A 25,780-nucleotide genomic window follows, 5' to 3' on the forward strand; every position below is an offset into this window, starting at 1 on the left:
CCTACAGGTTAATAAAAAAAATCCTGTACTATACTGTAACCCATATTAGGGCTACTGATTACTAATACGATATAAGTGGGAAAACATCGAAATTAGAAAGTCTTCTTGCGACTCCACTTCCATGCAAAACTTTTTTTTTTCGAATCACAGTATTTTTCTACTTGGATCATATTAGTAATTAGTAGCCCTAATGTGGTTTAAAGTATAGTACAGGTTTTTAATAACCCCCTATACACATTTTTTTATACACACCTAAGAAATGGTACCTGGCTATGTATATGGCGAAAACGGGTAAACCGTATGAAGTTATAGAAGTTTCCCAAGACTCAGAAACAGACACAAAATTTAAATCTATTGTCAAGAAGACATTAATATATAAGGCGTATTATTAAAATTAATGATTATATCATGGATAGAGAAATTTGGAAATAATTCCGATCCGCATTGGCGAGTGCTTACTCCAAATAGCGAATTGAGAACTGTTTTAAATATGTAGTTGTGCTAAATACTTGTGATGTATAGATATCACTAAAATATGATTGTAAATCTGTTTACAAAATATACCTAGGTTTATTGCGAACCGGTGGTAGATTTTTTTGACATTCATAAGTGCTTGTTACAATCTAAATTGAATAAAGATATTTTGACTTTGACTCAATATTTCATGTCAAAGCTTGGCTTAAGCAAAGTGCTAATCAGACTCGCGCACGAAGGGTTCCATACCATCTATACAACTTCATTAGGATTAGCAAAAAAATGGCAAAAAAAAAACATTTGTTGTATGGGGCCCCCTTAAATATTTATTCTGTTCTATTTTTGTTATATATATATTATATCGACTACAGTTATACATAATCTGTGAAAATTTCAACTGTCTAACTATCATGGTTCATGAGATACAGCCTGGTGACAGACGGACGGACAGCGAAGTAGTATATAGAAGTAGGGTTTCCGTTTATACCCTTTGGGTACGGAACCCTGAAGAGGCACAAAAAGCTAAACCGTTATGTGGATACAAATGGGTGCGATGCGATATATGTATCACATGAGGAACCTTTCACAATAAAATTCGAGTACACATTTAAACAGGAATACGAATCCATTGAATGTGCTTCCATTAATTTAAAGCACTTAATACAATTACTTTTCTTAATAAAACCATTTATATTTCAAGTGAGGTTTTTTATAAAGGTATATTTCTGTATTTTGTATAGCACGTTTAAAACATTACTAGCGGTATATTGGTACAAGTGGCATGCTAATGTTAGCGTATATTGATGCAAGTGATAAAAACGTTTATAAATCAATAGATGAAGGTAAAAGAGCATCTGTTTTATTGTTCATTGCAAGCCATATAAGTATTTCATCTAAAAATTCATATACAATATAAAAATATCGTTAGATCAATAATCTACGCATTACGCCGTATACTGGAACAAGTGGTAATTAGCTCAGTATACCGCACAACTACAAGATGTAAAATACGCGTATAGTAGTGTATCTGCAATTTTCTCAAAAACTATAAGAAATTTCAAAATTCCATGAATACAGGTAGAAAGCAATTATTTTCTTTGGAACCAATGCAAAATTTTGAAAAGTTATATCATCAAATGAGAAAGTTACAGGTTTTGGAACCTTTGAACAGCTCTCCTGTAAATTTATGATTATGCACTTGTACCAGTATACGTAGGAGGTGTCGTTATTACCCCTAAGTTGGCGCCCCTGTAGTCAAAGTCAAAGTCAAAGTCGATTCACGGTCGATGCAGACCACTGCCAACCGAAGCAACTGAAAGGTCGCAGAATTATTGTTTGCCAGATGTTTCATTTACCAATTGTATCATTTCCCAACCCTGAATTTTCTCCGAAACCAATAATTTTATAGAACACAGTAGGTCAGGTAAGGTTTGTTTTATGATCCGGGTCAATATATTTAACATGATGATGATACTGATGATGACGATAGCAAAATTCTCAACTTAAAAGTCCAAACGTCTGTAAGTACCACCAGCATTAACATTGCTGTTCCTATTAAATAAATAGGCGACCACGCCTCTGTGGCAAGCAGCGAGGTAGGGCCGCCATTGGATGTTGCGGGCGCAGCAGGGGAAGGGGCCCGCAGCAGCGGGTTGGGTAGTTGCCAGCGCGAGCGCACGCTCGCAGCGGAACTGCCAGGTGGTAGAGGTGAAGACCCGTAGTTCGTTGCGAAGATTCGCCAACTTTGATATTGATCTTATGTATCTGCGAAGATTCATGTGAATAAACACACACCACGTACACAACCCGTAGCTCCTAAAGTAGGTATAAATAGTAGAGAAAAAATGAATATGACCAAATTTGTAGGATATTTTATGTATAAACTTTTGTCCGAAGTAATCATAATGCTATTTGTACAAATATTCGAGATATGAGCAAAAACCTAAAAAAGGTACCTTCAACCCCCCCTTACTCTATCAGCATACTCCCACCCTTGAGGACTTTTAGTATGTTCATCTGGATACTGCAAGGTATAACTGTACCAATTTTCAAAACAACACTAGTCTTTTCCCCTGACTGCCCATATTCGGCTTTATTTCATCCTATTAATACCTCTATAAAAGAGACAAATTTGCAGGTCCCTTAGTGTGCCAGTTACCCAGGTTTTATTGTATTACCAAAAACCGGCCAAAAAAATCATGGTTGTTGTATGGGAACCTCCGTTAAACATTTATTTATTCCGTTTTTAGTATTTGTTGTTATAGCGGCCACAGTTATACATATCTGTGAAAAATTCAACTGTCTAATTAGCACCGTTCATGAGATAACAGCCTGGTGACAGATGGACAGACAGACGGACAGCGAAGTCTTAGTAATAGGGTTTCCGTTTTCAACCGACTTCAAAAAAGGAGGTTCTCAATTCGTCTGTATGTTTTTTTTTTTTAGTGTTTCTTACGCGGTAACTCCGCCAATTGTGGGCCGAACTTCAAAATTATTTTTTTGTTCTAAAGGACATACTTCCGAGGTGAGCCCATAGAAACCAAGTCAGGATCTGATGATGGGATCTTAGAGAAATCGAGGGCAAACCCTCGAATTTTTAAAGCGGGCTAAAAACCTCTATAAACCAATAATTTTTTTTTTGCAAAAAATTGAACCTACTTCCAAAACCTTGAAAATAATTATCTACTAGTTTGAAATCAGTGCCTTAGCATAAGCAAGCAGGAGTGATTGAAGCCTAATATATAGAATGTAGATAAGGTAGACGACTTATAGTTCCACTCCTGCTGGCTCGTGCTGAGGCACCGACTTTAAACTAGTAGAAAAATATTTTCCAGGTTTTTAAAGTCGATTCCATTTTTTGTTAAAAAAAAATTACAATTTGTGTACGGAACCCTAAAAAGATTGAGAGAAGAATTCTTTCCGATCCGATCCAATACGAGCCATTTGGTGGAAATCATTAAAGGGCGGACGATGGATGCAATATGGTGACGAAAGCATAAGATGGATAAGACTTTAAACTAATTTAACTTTCAATAATTAAACTTCGATTAATATTTTTGGGTAAAAATGTATAGAAATTTGAGTGATGGTGATAATCTTCCTAATAATGGTGAAGTATCACTTTACAAATACGTACCACTTACATCTGTAGATGTAAAGAGGTAATTTTTCCCTACATAAGTGGAAAGTCAGCTATAAAAGGAATGCACTGAAAATATGTAATGTAAAATAAAATAGGATTATTTACTACAACAATAAAATTATCCAACTATTTTTCAATTATGTTCTCTTTTTTAAACCAATTGTAGTCATATCCACATAACGTATATTGTTCGACATGATTTTGACGTAAATTGCATCCGTCGTCCGCCCACTGGAAATCATGCTTAAAGCAAATATCTACTTAAGTACCTGGGTGACTGTCTTCCCAATATCCGTAACAAGTCTAAGAAGTACGCTGGCAGTGTTTCGATGAGAAAACTCATGAGCTTCTGCACACTTGCATGCTGTACCATGCAGGGAAAGATACAGGCCAAGTCACCTGAAATCAAACTCAGCATTCGTGTAAAATGTCTTGGTGTGCGTATTGATTCCCCCTAAATTGGAAGCATGAACTAGAAGCTGTTGAGAGTTCAATAGCGTCAGGATGTTATGCCCTACGGCGTCTTAGGGAGGTCATGGGTATACAGCAGCTCAAAACAGTTTATTTTGAAATGATAGAATCCAAATTAAGATACAGCATTAAAATCTAGGAAACAGCTTCAAATACAACATCAATAGAGCACTTACGTATAATTATAAATAGAGTAGTTCGTACCATGTTTCGAATTCCTTAACGATTTCTTGTAGAAATTATTTTCAAGAACTAGGAATATTGACAGTACCTAGTTTATATGTTCTAGTGCTACTTACAAAATTTCTCAAGAATGAAACGCGCGAAGAGCAAAATGAACGTCATCTTGCGCCTTGGTATTCTAGCCATCAAGCTGTAATACTGTACAACAGGCTGCCTATTAACCTTAAGTTTACCACAAATAACTCATTGTTTCACAAAAAAACTAAAAAACTTTTTGTTAAAAGGAGTTGCTTTTACAGTATGGATGAGATTTTTATCATCGTCATCATGTCAGCCGAAAGACGTCAACTGCTGGACATAGGCCTCCCCAAGGCTCTCCACTCAGACCGGTCTTGTACTTTCCGCATCCACCGCGATCCCGCGATCTTAACCAGGTCGTCGCTCCATCTTGTTGGAAGCCTACCGACAGCTCGTCTGCCGGTCCGCGGACGCCATTCGAGAACCTTCTGACCCCATCGGCCATCAGTCCTACGAGCAATGTGCCCCGCCCTCTGCCACTTCAGTTTCGAGCTATGTCGGTAACCTTAGTTCTACTGCGGATGTCATAATTTCTGATTCTATCCCGCAGAGAAATCCCGAGCATAGCCCTCTCCATAGCCCTCTGAGTGATTTTGAGCTTCCGCATGAGGCCCATCGTTAATGCCTTCGTCTCAGATCCGTATGTCATCACTGGCAGCACTATTGGTCAAAGACTTTTAACTTCAAACACTGCGGTAATTTGGATGAAAAGACACCGCAAAGCTTCCCGAGCGCTGCCCAGCCGAGTCGAATTCGACGAGTGATCTCTTTCTCGAAGTTGGACCTACCTAACTGGACCGTTTGTCCCAGGTATACATAGTCATCAACAACTTCGAGCGCAGAGCCTCCGACTATAACGGGAGTTGGCACAACCTGGACATCATTAGACATGACTTTCGTCTTGTCCATGTTCATTTTCAGGTCAACTTGGTCGGAAACTCTGCTGAGATCAGCGAGCATAGCACTGAGGTCCTCCATCGTTTCAGCCTTAACTACAATATCGTCGGCGAATCGAAGGTGAATGAAGTAATCGCCATTAATATTAATGCCTCGTCCTTTCCAGTCCAGAATCTTAAAAGCATCCTCCAATGCAGCGGTGAACAGTTTCGGAGAGATCACATCTCCTTGTCTGACTCCCCGCTGCAGAGGAATAGGCTCGTGCTCTGGTCTTGTAATCCGACGGGCATAGTGGCGTTTTCGTACAGACATTTCAACGCTTCGATATACCGGTAGACAACTTGGCACCGCTGGAGAGCTTGCAGCACAGCCCAAGTCCTGATCAAATCGAAGGCTTTCTCGTACTCCTCAAATGCAAGGCAAAGTGGATGGTTCTCTTCGGTCTTCTGTATAACCTGCCGCAACGCATGTATATGGTCCACAGTACTATAGCCTTTTCGGAAGCCGGCTTGTTTGGGAGGCTGGAAGTCGTCAAACCTGCGTGCGAGGCGATTTGTGATGACCCTGGAAAACAGCTTGTAAACATGGCTCAGAAGTGTTTATCGCTCGTGACATAAGCGCTCGCAGCCGTCCCCCCCATGCCTTCCGCAACGACGTTCGTAATTTATATCGAGATAGCTGTAGGTTTTACAAGATTTGTTCAGTTGAATTTTGGGTTTCGTTGTCCTCATATTATACGAAAAGTATAGCACAAAAATCAATGATATTTTACAATCAAGATATTCATTATATATTTTCTATGCCTGTGGTTTTTTCGTTTTTTGTAAAAATGATTTATATTAGTCTGTAATTCTCGTGCAAAGTTGACATCTTTTTTTTGACGACTTTTGAGCTCCTGTAATTATGATATTACACATTTATATGAAAATCTGAAAAAGCACAGGGATAGATCCATACTTACAAAATTTAATCTATATCTGTTGCCTAGTTTTCAAATGAGACCGGGACTACGTTTGTATGTTTGTTTGTATTGCACGGGGTGCAAAAACCCACTAAAAGTTGGGAGTTGTGACAGTTTTAAGGCAATTCCATCATGGCTCATCTTATCATGCTAATAGCATAATATTGCAAAAAAAATCTAAGAAACTGTACCACTGATTGTCTCCCGAGTTACGGGACAGAATTACATACACTTAAAAGTTGATTGACCCAAATACTGCGTATCTGTCGGCGGCCGATCGTAAAATCCGTCAGATCACGAAATTCCTAGGCGTATCATGAAACGCCGCCATTTCCTGATATGCCTAAATGTTGGCCAGACATATCACGATGTTCCTGAGAAATAATACGGCAGATCGATTAGAGCAACGCATTCGTCGATATTCCTAGCTCTATACCGGGCACATCGTAAAATAGTTTCTTTTTTGGCCACTGGTGGCGCTGCGTATGCAATGGCGGCCGTGGCCTGCTGACCGGCCGTGTTTGTTTACTCTGCACTCCGTGTGGTTTTACTGGAGATAATTTTAATTTCATAACTATTATGCAACAAATTTGACTAAATTATCTAACTAAGCGGGTCACATTAATACATATCTAGATAAATTAATTATGAACAAAAACCGGCCAAGAGCGTGTCGGACACGCCCAAGATAATAAGATAGGGTTCCGTAGCCGTTACGAAAAAAATCAAGTAATATTATGTGCGTTATAACACAATTAAAACACTTACTACAGTCTTAAAGTCTATTACCAAAAAAGAGCGTATCTTCACGGCACTTACGTCCTTTTGTTGAGAAGCGCAGTTTTTCGGCAATAACTCAAAAACGCTATATCAGATCATGTTGAAACCAATTTTCGTTGAAAGTATTTATTAAGCGTTACCTTTACATATTTTTTGGACAAACGGTTTACAAGACAGAGAGGGGGGGGGCACAATTTTTGCTACTTTGGGAGCGATTATTTCCGGAAATCTTCACTTAATCAAAAAAGTTTACTAAACTTACTATCTTTTCAAAAGAGCTGTCGAACTTTGTGTCACACGTTGATGCGAGTTAAAAAACAATTCAATTTCTGTTACACGTGTATGGAGTGCCCCCTTATAAATATTTATTTTTGTAATTTAACTACAAAACTAAATAGCGGCTCCAAATTTAATTGATATACATCTTGTAGTTTTCGAGTAAAATGCCTGTGACATACGGACGGACGGACAGACAGACAGACAGACGGACTTGACGAAACTATAAGGGTTCCGTTTTTGCAATTTTGGCTCCGGAACCCTAAAAAAAGGAAATTAAATTTATTAATAAAAACACAAATGAAAACTAGTTGCTTAAAACGTAGCTAAATCTATATATGGCCCCCGTGGTAGTTTGCCCAATAGAAACCCCCGTAAATGTATGACATAAGTTATGAATAGACTTACTAAATCCATCTTTTTTTGCTTCTTCTATATAAAAACGGTCAGCTTGTCTCCATGTCACTGGATTGACTGTACCTGAACAGCAATTAAACACTTGTACCTGCTTGCATCTGAAACAGACCATTTTCTTCGTGAAATAAATAAGTTTTGGTTAAAAAAAATATATAATACAAGCTTTTTTCCTGACTGTACTTGCATTTTCATCCAAACTACATTTTAGTACCAAATTTCAAAACGACGTCATTAACCGTTGAGGAGTTCCGTCTACTACTATCCAGATGTCACTACCAGATTATTGTATTGTCACCAGATTTACATAAGTATGGTAAATTGCAAATCAATCTGACCACTGAAAGTGGATTACATTTAACTTGCAAGATTTGACTCGCACATACTACAATTACGAGTTTCGATCATAAATTCTCAAAAACTCAATGGTGCGAGTGGGTGCGAGCTTGGGTTTAAACTCACAACCGTAGCTGCTTAAGGCCTTGGCAGCCCGCCACGCGCCACCCGCCACCCACGGCGGGCAGCGGCCAGCAGCCCGCCACGCGCCACCCGCCACCCACGGCGGGCAGCGGCCAGCGGCCCGTCGCCCGCCGCTATGCTGTGTTCGGGAGCGGTCGTTCTCGCCCGCCACGTACGACGTCCACCCGCCGCCCGCGACTGCCGCCCGCTGCACGCGGCGTTTTTAGGGTTCCGGAGCCAAAATGGCAAAAACGGAACCCTTATAGTTTCGCCATGTCTGTCTGTCAGTCTGTCTGTCTCTCCGTCTGTCCGTCCGTCCGGCTTTGCTCAGGGACTATCAATGCTAGAAAGCTGTAATTTTGCGCGGATACTCGTGTATATGTAAACTTTGCCGACAAAATGGTACAATTAAAAACTAAAAAAAAATTTTTTTACGGTACCTCCCATAGACGTAAAGTGTGGGTGATTTTTTTTTTCCTCGTCCAACCCTATAGTGTGGGTTATCGTTGGATAGGTATTTTAAAATCATTACGGGTTTTTAAAGACGATTTATCGATTCATTGATTTTTTTAGCGAAATATTCAACTTTAAAGTGCAAATTTTCATTAAAATCGAGCGTCCCCTCCCCTCTAAAATCTAAACCGCTAGGTGGAAAAATTTGAAAAAATTTAGAATGGTAGTAAGTATATCAAACTTTCAAGGAAAACTAAAACGGCTAAGTTTGAGAATTATTAGTAGTTTTACTCTTAAATAGCAGCCTAAGGTATAAAATATACCTAAACTTGGAAGATTCCGTATAAAATACGAAATCCTTAGAAAAATATTACTTTTTTTTTTCGTAATGGCTACGGAACCCTATTTTGGGCGTGTCCGACACGCTCTTGGCTAGTTTTTTAGTAATTTTGCAGCATTGCGGCGGGTGAACGCTAGCGTTCAATAAGGAAAAATTTACCAAAGAGATAGACGAACTTAACTTATTGTTCTTCTTTTTCTTTTGTTTTAAGCCCCCGACGCAAAAAGAGGGGTGTTATCAAAAGCTCAGAAACCGCCGCCGCTTTTGCAGCCGCGGTTACGTTCTAGAACGACCAAACAACCGCTGTCCGCGGCGTCCAGCGTCTACCGCCAGCCGCTGCACGCCGCGGGCGGCGGGTCAGAACGAACAAGACCTAAGACGCGGTATGCGAACCACTAGGACGCCACGGCTAACTTATTTTTAGGGTTGCCAAAACGAAATTTGCTTTACATTGCTAGTGGCAGGACACGCCTATCACAGTACTTACCCTGCGCATTGGGAAGCGGCAAGAATTGCCATATTGGTGACATAGTCCACTGGTATGAGGTCAGCCACTACAGACTTCCGCCCGTGCAACACCCGAATCCAGCCTTTGGCAGTAGCTATGAACAAAGCCACGGCGCCTTGATAACTGTCAACCCAGCCTTCCATGGGCTCCGATACTGCTGGCATCACTAATAAACATCATGCTTGGGTCAGTCAACTTTTTAGTGTATAATTATTATTCTGTCTCGTAACCCAGGAGACATCGCTCTTACACACTTTATTAGAAAAATGTTTGCAATACTTATAATTATACTGCTTATACCATGGCAACAAGCTACACCCAAAATAAATGAATAGTCTAATATAATGATAGTCATATTGAAAATAATGTAGGTACATTTTACGAGGACATAACAACGAAAAGTAAACGAATGACACAAAATCGCAACCACGGGGACTATGCTGATTTCCCGCAAAATTAGCCTAAGTTAATTTAGTATAAGTACCTAGTATTTTTTTTTTATCTAAGCGTCGTCGTTGTCGGGGGACCGCTAAGGTTAACAGGAAACTAAAGTACATATGTTGTATTGGACACCGACGACGCTTAGATAAAAAAATATTACTAGGTGCTTATACTAAATTAACTTAGGCTATTTTTGCGGGAAATCAGCATAGTCCCCGCGGGATAGGGATAAACGAATTCTTCGCAGATGAAGTCGGGAGCAACAGCTAGGTAGTGCATAATTATTATTTACTTTTTAGTTGTCTTTTTTGGCGGCGTTTTTTTTTATTTTTGCTGGTTGCTGGCGTTTTTTGTGTCTGTGGTTTTTTTTAAATTTTATTTTTTAAATCATACGTGGGACCTACATGTAAAATGATATTATGCCCCCCGATCGTTATGTCAAATGTTTATATGTATTTCGATCACTACACAAAATGGCATATTTACACTTAAATAGTTTTATTGGGTCGTCGTAATTTAAATTTCTTATAACGTCTTAAACTTTCGTGATTTTCACTCATAGTCAAAATACCACGCACGTACGTACGTATATTACGTGTGTGTTACCGTGATAAGTCCTGTGCGTGGTATTTTGACTATTACATTTCTTTTTAATTAATCCACAGACTAGAGGTGAGACGTATTTACTGGAATAGGTTTTTGAAATAGGTTTTGGCTTGGACGCGTGAGTACGCGTTCCCGCCCGCGATTCTTTTAGCGTACGAGCATTTAGGAGTACGGCGGCTGACAACGTTCCGCCAACTTGGAAACTAGCATTTATGTACATTTTTTAAATGAAAATTTTATAAAAATTGCTGACAATACTAAGCCTGTATAAAGTATGAACGGAAGTTTTTAGTCGGTATTTAATATAAGTTTGTAATACCACATTCACTACGCTGCCAACAGATGGCGCTAGTTAACCCCGTTTAGACAATCATCGGCAGATACCACACGCAGTGTTTCCCGAAGCGCCAAGAGATGGCGCCACCGGTCAAATTAAATCGCGCCAACGTTTGGTAGATTCAGAATAATCAGGTCCAAGGAAACAATCGTGTCTGTATCGAATTCTAGGGACCTAATATAGCACGTTAAGCGCTCTTTCCTACGTCGAGACGTGTTAGTGTCTTTATTAGGGTAAATAGGCTTTTTTTATTAATTATTGTAATCGCTTCTCAGTAATAAACATTATTTCCGTGTAAAGTCTGGTTTAAATCTTCGCTTCCCGCCGCTTCCCCTTGCTAAAAGTTAAAATTAAACAAATATGAAGTGTGAAGACTGAACTGTGACGTGAAATCGGTAGTTCGATATTCGTAAAACTATTACGGGAGCGCATTTACGAGAATCATTTTGTTTACGCAATGAGTCAATTGAGTTAAGTACTCGTAGATACTCGTGGACCTAGTCTTTGGATCTAGTCTTTTTGTGGACGCGTACTCGCAAGACTCAGTCCGCGTTTTGCCTAGTACGTCTCACCTCTACCACAGACTTTATTTATTCTTGCGGTTTTTTTTTAGTCTAGTATAATAAGCGTTAGGGTAACAAAGCATACCAACGGAGGGTCTGAGAATGACGAGCGGAATGCGCGCGCGTCGCTCAACTAGCAGCGTCTCGGCCAGGGCTTTTGAAAACGTGTAAGTGTTAGGGAATCCCTCTGCAACAGAAAATTATTAAATATTAAAAAAAAATAACTCGTATATTCTTTTGTCAATCAAATAAAGAATAAAGATGATATAAGATCGATCTGATGTAGGTATATTAAACTTCCGGGTTATAATCTTCGGGTTTTTATGCTTCGGACGGCTTTTCGGACGGTTCGGAGCAGAAGCGACTGGGATAGGTTAGGTTCAGAAGGCTAAGCCTTAGCCTATGATATTAGGTTTTTCTTTTATAGCAACCCGGATAATATTGCTTCACAAATGACCTTTGTTGTTGGATTCTTAAATAGAGGGTAATGTGTATTAACTTACGACTGACTGCAATAGCAAGTGGAAGGATGTAGTCTATGCCTACCCCGTTGGGAAAGAGGCGTGATTTTATGTATGTATGTATGACTGCAATATATTTTCTACACATGCTGCAATGAACAAATGCATCGTTCGATGAAACGTGACCGCGATGAAACATTGTTCGTGGCAATAATAATATATAGGACGTACCGTCTGTGAATCATGTTTCGATAATTTGATACTATTAATAACTGATAATTCTATGACAGGTAAGCTCAATTAATCGTTACGCTACGATTTGAGGCAGATTCGAAATGATTTGCGATGAAAAGTTGTTCGATTATATAAAAAGTAATGAATGAATGAATTGAATATTGTGATTAGAAAAAAAAACAGTAATAAAATTCATGGAATAGTTTTCGATGAAATGAAAATCGACGTGACAAATTTCGATATAATGATAGCGACCCAGTTTCCCCATATCCACGACTTTGTTCAGAGACTAGCAGTGCTAGAAAGCTGTTATTTTGCACGGACACTAACAAAATGGTATATTTTTTTTTTAAATGTAAGTACCTCCCATAGTGGAGGGTATTTTTTTCTCGACTATTATTTTTTATATTAATGGCTTAAACTTTAAGCCTAAGCCTTAAAGGCCCGTGGGCCTTTTTTTTTATTCGACTGGATGGCAATCGAGGAAGTGCCTTTTCTGCTGAGTGCTACTTACTCAATAACTTTGACACTTTTTTCACATCATGCTCGTGCTTGTCTAAGAGCTCGTACACATCTTCTAGCTTCGCAGGCGGCGGATACACCACCTCTTCTACGACTAGTTTGTCGAGCTGCGCGTACGCCGATGACACGTGGATAAACACCTTAAAAAAGTAGTTTGAACAATATGGGTTTTCTGACAAGTTAAATATCGCTAGATGGCGTTAGTGTCGTGAGGTCCATTTGATGTATATGTTGGTGCGCTAATTTGACGAAATATTTTTGAAGACAGAATATTTAAAGGTACTGCCATACCTACTTGTAAAAAAATGCATGATGCCAAGCATTGGTACGATATATTGGTCCCTAAATTGGCGCCCAATTTTTCAATTAACATTGATATTGATGAATCCACGCCAAACCTAAGACTTAACAATACCAAGCCAACTTTGATTAGGTTAAAAATTGAAATGGTGACGACACTGGTGTTAATTCAAGTAATGATCCAAAACATTTTATCTCACTTCTTCAAAACCAAATATATTTTTCTATTCGTTTATTTTATTCGCAAATTTAATTTCACAAACATAAACATAGTATGTAAAGAGTTATTGTATTGTATTGTAGGTATTGTACAAAAGGCGCTCTTTTTATAATCATCATCATCAGCCAGAAGACGTCCATTGCTGAACAAAGGCCTCCCCTTAGAACGCCACCGGTTTCCCGCAACTCTCACGACGTCGTCAGTCTACCTGGTGGGAGGCCTGCCAAAGCTTCGTTTTCCGGTTCGTGGTCGCTACTCGAGGACTTTTCTCCCCCAACGGTTATCTGTTGCCCATTGCCACTTCAACTTCTATCGCCCAAAGAAACTCCAAGCATAGCTCTCTCCATAGCTCGTTGCGTGACTCTCTCTTTTTATATGAAACCAAAAGTCTACTGTGTATTGTGTGTCTATGTTTATAGTGTATTTGTGTGTGTGTGTGTGTACTGGCTACGGTAGTTGGTCTTAAGATCTCGTACTTTATTTAGCCCACATGGCAATGCATCATGGCCTTATCACAGCACCGTCTTAAATAGCCCTAAAAAGATTGTATAGAGTAATATTCGTTAAGGTATAGTGCTAGCAGAGTGGCAAGTTGAGGGGGGAAAGGGGAGGGTTTTTAATTCATTGACTTTAATAAATTTTTCTTTCTCAGATATTTTGATTCATTCATTGGACCTTCGCTAAGTAACTCCTGAATCAATCAATTAATTAATGAAAGTAGCTGGAACCAAAAAGAGTACTAACATATAGGCTACTTTTTATCCCGTTATTCCTACGGGATAGGGATAAAATCTTGAAAATGCTACCGTTGGGTTTAGAATCTTGAAATTTTGGACACTCATGTGGGCTGCCTATGCGTAAATAGACTTTGCCGTTAAAATGAAAATCACAGCAGAACAAAAAGCTAGGATATTTAACCAATGTATTCTACCAGTCCTGCCCTCTTGTTCTGAGAGGAGGCCTGTGCCCAGCAGTGGGACGTATATGGGCTGGGATGATGATGATTCTACCAGTTCTTACTAAAGAGTGACATACACAAAGTACAGGTAGCCCAAAGAGCAGTGGAGAGAAAGCTGGTGGGGTTAACGCTGAGGGACCGAAAAACAAACAAATGGCTTAGGGAGCAAAGTGGTGTCGCAGACGCTGTTAATCGAATAGCTAACCTAAGTGGCAATGGGCGGGCCACGTCGCTCGAAAGCACGACTCGTGGTGCAGGAAGACCTTGGAGTGGAGACCCTGGGGCGCAATACTGACTGCAATAATTGATTGGTTATTTGGAGTCTTTTTGTATTTTTTATTTCAACTCCAAATTTGTTACTTTTACGGGTATCCCGTGAAACCATATCGAAAATACAAACTGAGACATGGATGCACAGAAAAACCAGAAAAAGAGACCAGCGCTGGGAATCGAACCCAGGTCCTCAGCAATCCGTGCTGCGTGCTTTAACCCCTACACCACCGCTGGACAGGAATTTAGACACGAATTTTTCCTACGCATACATATCTCAGGTTGCTTATTTCTACTACGCTACTTATGCAGCAGCACTAGCGACATCTATGTTTTTCGCTCTCAACGAGAGACGTCACATTCTATCGGAACCAACCGCTCACCCAGACAAGAGATGTCGCTACTAAGCAATCAAATTATGATTGGTTATTTGGAGTCTTTTTGTATTTTTTATTTCAACTCCAAATTTGTTACTTTTACTGGTCTCTTTTTCTGGTTTTTCTGTGCATCCATGTCTCAGTTTGTATTTTCGATATGGTTTCACGGGATACCCGTAAAAGTAACAAATTTGGAGTTGAAATAAAAAATACAAAAGACTCCAAATAACCAATCATAATTTGATTGCTTAGTAGCGACATCTCTTGTCTGGGTGAGCGGTTGGTTCCGATAGAATGTGACGTCTCTCGTTGAGAGCGAAAAACATAGATGTCGCTAGTGCTGCTGCATAAGTAGCGTAGTAGAAATAAGCAACCTGAGATATGTATGCGTAGGAAAAATTCGTGTCTAAATTCCTGTCCAGCGGTGGTGTAGGGGTTAAAGCACGCAGCACGGATTGCTGAGGACCTGGGTTCGATTCCCAGCGCTGGTCTCTTTTTCTGGTTTTTCTGTGCATCCATGTCTCAGTTTGTATTTTCGATGCAATAATTGAGATAATTGCCTATTTTTTTAATGTGGAGTTAACGTCTGAACAGCTGAACCGATTTGGATGAAATTCGGTGCACAGATAGTTCGAGTCCCGGGGAAGGACATAGGATAGTTTAACCGGAAAACTGCATAGTTCCCGCAGGACAGCGATAAACGAATTCTATGCAGACGGAGTCGCGGGCCACAGCTATGGTCTATTTATTAAATCGAGATACTATGTTCAAAACGAATCCATACACGACATATGTGCTATTATTTTTTATAGAGTGTACTAGTGTGCTGGATATCCTGGCTGCAGCATCAGCTCATCGTCTTGCCACCATTGCATTCTATGTAGAATCAAATACTGATCAAAAGTAATCAAACACGACATATTATTATCTGCTATTATTTTTTCAAGAGTATACTGGTGTGCTGGATATCCCGGCTGCAGCATCAGCTCGTCGTGTTGCCAACACTGCATTGTATGTAGAATCAATTACTGATCAAAACGAAACCAAACACGACATATGTGCTATTTTTTTTTATTGAGTGTACTAGTGTGCTGGATATCCTGGCTGCAGCATCAGCTCATCCTGTTGCCACCATTGAATCAAATACTGATCAAAACGAATCCAAACACGATATAACTGCTATAGTTTTATCAAGAGTGTACCTACTAGTGTTCTGGATATCCTGGCTGCAGCATCAGGCCGAGAATTCCATAATCTTGCATAGTTATATAGCATACATGGGTGTTTCAAATTGTAGGTCCCAAATATGTTTAAAAGTAAAGTAAATACCCATTATGCGTCTAAGATTCCTACCGCAGCGAACAAAAGAACTGATGATCTTGACACGGCTGAAACGATTTTGATAAAACATGTCTAAGATCCATCGCTAGAAAACCAGCTTTCAAATAAAATAAACCGTATTCAAATCGGTCCACTCGTTTAAGAGCTACGGTGCCACAGACAGACACACAGACACACAGACATACATAGCGGTCAAACTTATAACACCCATCTTTTTGCGTCGGGGGTTAATATTAATAAAATGACGTTTCATGCGTTACCTGTTTTTTGCGTCTCATAAATAGTGATGTGCCGCAAACCGGTTATCACCGAAGGATTTTGTAGGTACCATCAGCCAACATCAAACATCAAACATCGTTTGCATGTCATAAAACAATAATGCCAAAAAACGTGTCTGTCAACTTGAAAGTTCGACTTTAGCGACATATTCATTTGATAGGAAGTTATATGTATAAAATATTAAGATGGCCAAGTCAATGTATTACTTTAAAACATTAAATATTTTTATATTGATATGGTCACTATTAGCTGTTGTAAGGTTAGCTAATTACGTAATAAATAACTTAAGACAGAAGGACCCTTAAGTAGGGACTGAATAAATTAACCGACTTGGTATTACATGGATTTCACAACTTTTTACGGAAGGAGAACTGAATTGCGTTGCGAGACTTGTTTTTTTTACAAGTTTTGTTTTTTATTGGCATCGATTATTTACAATATATCGGAAACCGAAATCATAGAGCAGCACTGTTCGTTTCATGGCGGCCACATTATTTTTACATTTGACATTTCAGACTGTCATTTTAGTATTTTGGTTTCACAAATAGACCATAGTCAGTCACCTCTAATTTCTTCATACGGCGACTCAACTCAAGAACGAGGCCCGTGCCTTCCACGTTAGTTCTCATTGCCTCTCGAAGCGGTGCGTTGAATTTCACTGTGGCTGCAGAATGGAAAACGATGGACACCTAAAACAAAGAACTCATTATAGATCATATCAATGTACTAAAACAATTGCTTTGCTCATCCGCGACCTTATGATAGCTAACGTTTATGCAAGAAATTTGTGTTCTTGCGGTTCCTCCACCTCCACACTGTAAGAAAACACACAAACCCATCTATCACCACCACCAAACTATACTGGCTCGTTTCAAGCTCATCTTCAGAGCAACACAACCATTCACCATGTTACCAGATGTGAGACAGACAGATGTGACATACATCTGGTAGCGTGGTGAAGACAGACAGGTGCATGTCTTCACCATGCTCGTGACATGTTCGCTATGCACACATCGTAACCCACGCCACTCGCCTTTTTTTTATTCGACTGGATGGCAAAGAGCAAGTGGGTCTCCTGATGGTAAGAGATCACCACCGCCCATAAACATCTGCAACACCTGGGGTATTGCAGATGCGTAGAAGTGCTAGTAATTTCACCGGCTGTCTTACTCTCCACGCCAAAACACAACAGTGCAAGCACTGCTGCTTCACGGTAGGATTAGCGAGCAAGATGGTGATAGCAAACCGGGCGGACCTTGCACAAGGTCCTACCACCTGCAACTCGCCTTTTTTGACCCTTCTTATACAACCTACCAATATCAATATCGTACCAGTAGACACTAAAAAACCTCTTTTGTAACATTTATCGTATTATTAAATGTATATATGTCGGCGGCCGATCGTGAAATCCGCCAGATCACGAAATTCCTAGGCATATCATGAAATGGCGCCATTTCATAATATATGCCTAAAAGCTGGCCAGGCATATCACGATGTGCCTGGAGAAACAATACGGCAGATCGATTAGAGCAACGCATTTGTCGATATTCCTAACTTATACCGGGCACATTGTGATATGCAACAAAAAAAAAGAAAAATTAGGTACGACGAGCAAAGCGAGGAGTGGTTAGTATGAATTGTGACCACAACGCACGAGCCGAGCGAGCGAAGTGAGCGTGCCACGGCAGCGGCCGACGAAGTGCCAGAACCGATATGACGGCGTTTCATGAAATGCCTAGGAATTTCATGATCTACCTAAACTGGCCAAATCATGAAATGGCGGCGTTTCATGATAAGCCTAGGAATTTCATGATCTTCCTAAACGTCACTAGGCAAATCGTTGAACGATGAGTTTTTAACGATATGGAGGATCTCCCTTAGCCAATTCATGAAATGGCGCTATTTCACGATATGCCTAGGAATTTCGTGATCTGGCGGATTTTACGATTGGTCGCCGACATATAGGTACACGAGTAGGGAAAATATTGTCAATTATAGTTTAGGTAGGTTAGTCTGTTATTCTTCGATATTTTAAACATATACGTACATTTTCTAGCAGGTTAGCTTCATCTTCAACGTTGATACCTAAGTTTGGTAAACACAGGTCTCCCACTACTGCTATGATTTTAGTCATATCTTGAGGTCTTTCTGCCTTAAGTCTAGTGAAGGCCTGAAAACAATAATAAAGTAATACTAAAAAAATACTGAATATCATGAATGGACACCGATTAACCTAGCCCCAAACTAAGCAAAGCTTGTAATGGATACTAGGCAACGGATAAAAGTCATTCTAAGCTTTCGTGAATTAGAACGTCTTCACATTATCCGATCCGATATCGGTATCGGACGACAATGGACGACACCCGATAGCCGACACCATGTGCTGTTTTCACATATTTTCAACAAAATCGTTCCGATACGGCCGGCTCAAAATGGCCGCCATCGAGCTCTGCGCACACGAGACAATTTAGATACACGCATAGCACCCTTAGAAACATTATCGTGCGTCAGCCCACGGGCGTCCGATGGTGCCGGCAATGTCTCGGTGTCGGCTTCGATATCCGATATCGGGCCGGACAATGTACATATTTCATACATTTTACTTGCCCCGATATCGTATCTTCATCCGATACCGATATCGGATCGGATAATGTGAAAACGCTCTTAGAGTCAAAGATAATAGATTTACAATCGAAATGTTATTAAAATAAAGGGTTTGGTGTAGGCTAGCCAAAAAGTTATGTCCAGAAATTATATGGGCTACCTAACTAATGAAAATCACAAGAGCTTAAAACGTTCTACCAAGTAAATGGTCCCATTTGCGATCCGTAACATTGTAAGCCTTAAGGTAACGGCGCCTATTACCGGGGGTATCGAAATCGACGGCCATCACCGCGGCAATTTAAAATACGCATTTTATAATCAAACCGATAGATTTCTTAAAAAATATATTTTACACGATAAAGCTTATTTAGTCGACTCACGGATCTATGAACGCTAGTGTATTGAATCAAAGATCCCCAATTCGTGATTTTCCGAAATGGCACCGACGGAAGAGGATTTGCCATACTAACGCGTGACACCACATACAAGCAGACTCGAATCTTATTTAGTGTTTTACAAAATAGTTATGGCAATTGAACTATTGTTATAGCTTTTAAATGGCTTTTTATAGTTTTTTGTAAGAGTTCTGAATACTTTTTGTATATTTTATGGCCCGGAAATACGATTAAAATGGAAAATAAAATACATCGGCGATAGGCGCCATTTTTAACTGTTGATTGTAAAACCGTGGTATACCACGGTAATAGTTAAAGTGGTGATTTTGGTTCTTCATGCTTTATTTTTGGTATAAATTATAGTTTATATAATTTGTAACAGTTATTCCAATCTTGATCTATTCACGCTTTTGAAAACTATTTCCGTGGTATGTAAAGTATTAACAAAGACTTAATTTTTAACAAAAACTTCAATACTGAATTTGTAGTTTGTATAGAAACCGTTATTTTAGCAAGTTGTTTAAATATTGCGATGAAATTTTATATTTACTTACCAGTTATGTAATTTTGGTTACCTACATGCCAAGGATGTAATTAGTATTTTTGATTTGTAATGCAAACACAACTCTATTCTATTGTTTGTAAGGGTCGGAATTAGATTTTACAATACTCCAAATTAAGCCAATTAACGATAGTATGATCGCATAACCCTCGGTAATAGTAATTCAATTGTCTTAGGGTCGGTAATAGGGTTCTTAAAGACACATTATTTTTCTGTTAAAAAAATTCACATTTAGGGTAACGTAAGTGCAGATTTTTTGATAAAGTTGTGACTTTTACTCAGCATGCATAAATCAAACTATTACTGGCGGCATAAGCATAAAAAAATACAGTGCGCTGGATACACTTTTTGAATCATATTTTAGTTTATTTATTTAGTTTTCTCAAAAAAACAATTGGTGTAAAATATAATATACAGAACCAAAGCCTTTTTTAATCACTCGGTATTAGTTCAAAATCATGAGTCGGGTTCCTTTTACCGATGGTAGAAAATTGCTGTTGTTTTTACCCTCGGTAATAGAAGCTCAATTCGCGGTAATAGAATCACAGCCTGTCCATTACCACCGGTAATAGAAGATTTGGGTATTTTGATTTCAATAATTATTTTATCAAGTACTAATAACTAAAACAAGCCCAAAAAGTTACGACACTGAAAGTTTAATAAACGCTCTTAAATAAAAAAAAAATCTCGTTTGTTAAGGAGCTTTGATACCCTTATCTTTTGGGACTCATTTGAAAACTTCCTTAAGTACCACGGTAATAGACGCACTGTTACCTTAATGTACCTTTTTTCCCTTTGGTCTGTCTAATTGAAAATTAAAACGTCCATGTTTTTAACTGACTTCAAAAAACAATAAGCAATAAAACACAATAAATTCAACATTTAAAAATATGACTATGTAAAAAAATATATAAGCTAGCCTAACCTATAAATAAAAATCCCTCCTAGGTCACCGTCGCTGTTCATGGTGCCCAGAAGGCTGGCAGCATTCCCGCGTTGTATCGTAATTATTTGTCATAGGTAATCATAATGATCATTTGCCATAACTCACGCAAAAAGAAGGGTGTTATAAGTTTGACCGCTATGTGTGTCTGTATGTTTGTGTGTGTGTATGTCTGTGGCACCGTAGCTCTTAAATGGGTGAACCGATTTAAATGAAGCCCTTTTTAAGGTTCCGGAGCCAAAATGGCAAAAACGGAACCCTTATAGTTTCGCCATGTCTGTCTGTCTGTCTGTCTGTCTGTCCGTCCGTCCGCGGCTTTACTCACGGAATATCAATGCTAGAAAGCTGTAATTTTGCACGGATATATATGTAAACTATGCCGACAAAATAGTACAACGAAAATTTCAAAAATATATTTGTTAGGGTATCTCCCATAGACGTAAAGTGGGGAGGTTTTATTTTGTTCATCCAACCCTATAGTATGGGGTATCGTTGGATAGGTCTTTAAAACCATTAGGGGTTTGCAAACACGATTTTTCGATTCAGTGATTTGTTTGCGAAATATTCAACTTTAAAGTGCAAATTTTCATTAAAATCGAGCGTCCCCCCCCCCTTAAACCGGTGGGTGGAAAAATTTGAAAAATTCAGGATGGTAGTAAGTATATCAAACTTACAAGAAAAACTATAACGGCTAAGTTTGCTTGAGAATTATTAGTAGTTTATGAGTAAATAGCAGCCTAAGGTATAAAATATACCTAAACTTGGAAGATTCCGTATAAAATACGAAATCCTCAGAAAAATATTACTTAATTTTTTCGTAATAGCTACGGAACCCTATTTTGGGCGTGTCCGACACGCTCTTGGCCGGTTTTAATTGAAAGCAGGGTTTCTAGCGATGGTTCTTAGACATGTTTTATCAAAATCGGTTCAGCCGTTTTTGAGATGTTGAACTTTGAAGTGACAATGTCGAGGGTATTTTTATCTATACAACCAATAAAATCAGGAACTTTGAAGTGGCCATCCTAGCACTAAGGTTAGGTTTATTTACTAAACAGTCAAGATTTACTGTTTTCTATAAAAAATAGTCACGGCGAATGATCATTATGGCAAAAATTACATTTATGTTTATTAATTAGTATTGATCCCAATATAGACCTCAAGTAAATCTTTACGTTACGTACGCGTCTGTTTCTACATTACTTACCGGGCTGTTGATGAGCGGCTCCACACTTTTTCTAACCAGTACATAAATTTTGTCAATGTCCTTGCAGCTGTACAGGAGTTTTTCTATAAGTACCTTGAAATAAACAGCTATGCAATAAATATTTATAGCTAACCTCTCTTTAGGTATATCCTTAAGGAGCACTGTCTGTCATCTTGTAATAATTAGCTTTGTCATAAATTCATAATTTATTTATAACTAGCGTTCACCCGCGGCTTCGCACGCGTAAGTTTTTCCGGGATTTTATTACCTAAAATTCTCGTGGGAATTCCCTAAAATTACATCGTGGTTTTCATTGACGTTAAATTAAAACACCCATTATTAAGAGATTTTATCCCTATCCCGTGGTAATATCGGGATAAAAGTATCCTATGTTATTCCAGACGTCCAGCTACCTACATACCAAATTTCATGACTCTAAGCCCAACGGTTGTTATTAAGAGATTTTATCCCTATCCCATGGAAATATCGGGATAAAAAGTATTCTATGTTTTAATCCAGGTTATAAACTAACTTTTTGCCAAATTTCATCCAAATCCGTCCAGTCGTTTCAGCGTGAATGAAGGAGTAACAAACATACTCACTCACTCACAAACTTTCACATTTAGAATATTAATAGGATTATGTTGCTGGTTATCCGACTACTTATATTTATTTAACCCTTAATAAGGTAGAGGCCATTTAGCGACCACTTGCATTGAGTTAGAAACTAAACCTTATTTTCCATTGTAATTATTAAAAATACGGCTAGCTTTAAAAATAATCTTTGTCACGTATATATTTTTGGGGCGTTGGAGGTTTTCAATTATATAATTAACATCTTGTAAATTTTGCGGTACCTTCCTAAGAAACCGGTGCTCCGGTTATGAACACCGACTTTCCTGAGTAGAAGTCTGCAACCGAGAGAGAGCAGCGATCTGGCGACATCTTACTGCCCTGTGACACTTCCTAAAAGACAAAAAAAAAACAATTTAACACTTGTACCTATATTGTTTTTTCAAATTTTATGATTAAAATTCGGGTTTTATTCCGCGTACCTTGATTTTAGAGAAGCTATTGTCATCATGGCGCATGCAACTTGGTGAAATATCGAGCTTCTATCAAGGTTTGCGAACAAAACCCGAATTTGAATAAGAAGAATATATTTATCTTTAATTTAACTGACATTGGCCCAAGCCTTATGGCCGCCATTAAGAGGAATTAATTAATTGATGATATCGGAAAATTCACGGAAAATTGTTGAATATGGAGAAAGTGATTTCGTGTGCTAATTAAACATTACTTTTTACGTGGAAAACTATCAAAGAGACTGAAGACCGGCTTATAAAATATTATAGGGAATCTGCTCCATCTCAGGGTATGGTACACAAGTGGTTTACGGAATTTCGTTCTGTACGTATCACCACCAATGATGCAGAACGCTCTGGAAGGCCGATTGAAGTGACTACTGGTGATATCGTGAATAAATTCCACGATATTGTTTTGGATGACCGTCGAGTGAAGATACGTGAGATAGCTGAGACTGTACACATTTCATCTGAACGAGTTTTTCATATCTTGCATAATATTTTAAGTATGAAAAAGCTTTCCGCAAGATGGGTGCCGCGTTTGCTCACAGCCGATCAAAAACGACATCGCGTAACAACTTCCGAGCAATGCTTAGCCAAATTTAAACGTAATCCTACTGAATTTTTACGTCGAATCGTGACGGTGGACGAAACATGGATTCACCATTATACGCCAGAGACGAAAAACAGGCAAAACAGTGGACTTCTACTAGCGAACGGGCCCCTAAGAAAGCGAAAACCGTTAATTCGGCAGGAAAGATAATGGCCACTGTTTTTTGGGACAGCCAAGGTGTTATTCATATCGACTATTTACAGAAGGGTAAAACAATAAATGCTGCTTTGTTGGAAAACTTTTTTTTTCTTTTTTTTAATGCAGAAGTTCTGAAAAAACGGCCACACCTGGCAAAGAAGAAAATACTTTCTCATCACGACAATGCACCTGCACACTCGTCGGCAGTCGCAACAGCCAAATTAGTAGAATTGCGTTATGAAATACTGCCTCACCCACCCTATTCTCCAGATTTGGCACCGTGTGATTTTTTCTTGTTCCCTAACATGAAGAAATGGCTCGGTGGGAAAAGATTTTCATCAAATGAGGAAGTCATATCTGAAACTGAAGCATATTTTTCGGGGTTTGACAAAAGATGTTTTTTTAGGGGTTACAAAAACTGGAACATCGTTAGACGAAATGCATCGAGTTGAAAGGAGATTATGTAGAAAAATAAAAAAAAATCTTGTGAAAAAGTTTTTTTTTTTACTTAAAGTCACTGACTTATCAAACCGCCCTCGTATGGCCGTGGTGGCCTAGTGGACCTATAGCCTCTCAAAAAGGGGGTCGTAGTTCAAATCTCGATTCGCTACTTTTGAGTTTTCGAAATTCATGTGTGAAATTACATTTATCTAAATAAAACCTTTTCATCTAACTTGCCCTTCACCCACAAACTTTTGCATTTATAAGTTTAGTTGGAAATCTTTTTTGTTTTTTTATGGTATAGGGGGCAAATGAGCAGGCGGATCGCCTGATGGTAAGCGATTACCGTCGCCCATGGACACCTGCAACGCCAGAAGAGTCACAAGTGCGTTGCCGGCCTTTAAAGTAGGAGTACGCTCTTTTCTTGAAAACTTGAAGGTCATATCGGTCCGGGAATACCGCAGGCGATAGTTCATTCCAGAGTTTTGCTGTGCGAGGCAGGAAATTTCTGGAAAAACGCACAGTAGAGGACCGCCAACCGTCTAAATGGTGAGGATGGAAGTGTTGTCCCGTTGTTGTGTTTACTAATAGTTACTCTATCTCGCTGTTTGTATAGTCTGTCTGTCCGTTTGTTTGTCTGTACCACTGCACGCTTAAACGTCTGAACTGATTTAATTCAAATTTGGTATGAATATAGTTTGATGTCCAAGGAAGGACATAAGATTGAATATTTCCCGCGGGATGGCGATAAAAAAATACACACAGAGTTACAGGCTAGTGTAAAATAAATGAGATTTTGGTAAAAAAAAACATTTTTAATAAAAGATGTTTTTTGGTGACTGTACATTTTGTTGACTATACTTGCATTGTCACCCAAACTAGATTTGCATACCAAATTTCAAGTCGAACCCATTAACTACCACGATGTCACTACCAGATTATTGTATTATCACGCAATTTACATACCTAAGTGCGCCAAATTTCAAATAACAATCCACTACTAGAAGCGAGCGGGTCAAATTTAACTTGCAAGATTTGACCCCCACATACATACACCCATACACTACACATACATACAAGATACGAGTACATTGCAAATTAAATAAAAGCTTTTAATAAATACTACGCAAATGCAACTTAAACCACAATTTCCACAACCAGTAATATTCCAAAAACCTTTTTCACCTTTCTTTAACACTATTATGCCCGGAACAGGTAACTGTTGAAACTACCTTATACTATCATCTGAGTGACACTATACACTAAAAAAAAAATATTCTGATTCTGATTCACCTTTCTCTGAGACATCATCAGTGGATATTGGCACTCCAGCGGTCGGCCGAAGAATGAAACAGCTCGGAATGAACTCAGAAGTATTAAAGATGTCATTAAATACGCAATAGAATATTTAAAAATATTAGCATATTCGATTTTTAGCGAAAGATACAAC

The 25,780-nt window shown here is 38.9% G+C and overlaps 2 protein-coding genes across 2 annotated transcripts in view; one reads left to right on the forward strand and one right to left on the reverse strand.

Annotated features, from left to right (window-relative positions):
* Positions 1-25,780, forward strand: part of GABA-B-R3 (gamma-aminobutyric acid type B receptor subunit 3) — a gene marked incomplete at its 3' end in the record, with an annotated part of 284,881 nt that overhangs the window by 99,707 nt on the left and 159,394 nt on the right. The gene's annotated exons all lie outside the window — the stretch shown is intronic.
* LOC141432233 (putative fatty acyl-CoA reductase CG5065) lies at positions 798-25,683 on the reverse strand. Its single transcript, XM_074093764.1, has 11 exons — positions 25,624-25,683; positions 22,929-23,019; positions 22,054-22,166; positions 18,393-18,515; positions 16,909-17,034; positions 12,593-12,740; positions 11,469-11,570; positions 9,416-9,602; positions 7,671-7,777; positions 3,886-4,015; positions 798-2,238 (listed from the first exon to the last, which is right to left on the reverse strand). Exons 1-11 carry the CDS (start codon positions 25,639-25,641, stop codon positions 1,977-1,979), a joined length of 1,407 nt encoding a protein of 468 aa, XP_073949865.1. The 5' UTR covers positions 25,642-25,683; the 3' UTR covers positions 798-1,976.

This window comes from Choristoneura fumiferana, chromosome 10 (genome assembly GCF_025370935.1).
Source record: "Choristoneura fumiferana chromosome 10, NRCan_CFum_1, whole genome shotgun sequence".
Classification (NCBI taxonomy): Eukaryota; Metazoa; Arthropoda; class Insecta; order Lepidoptera; family Tortricidae; genus Choristoneura; species Choristoneura fumiferana.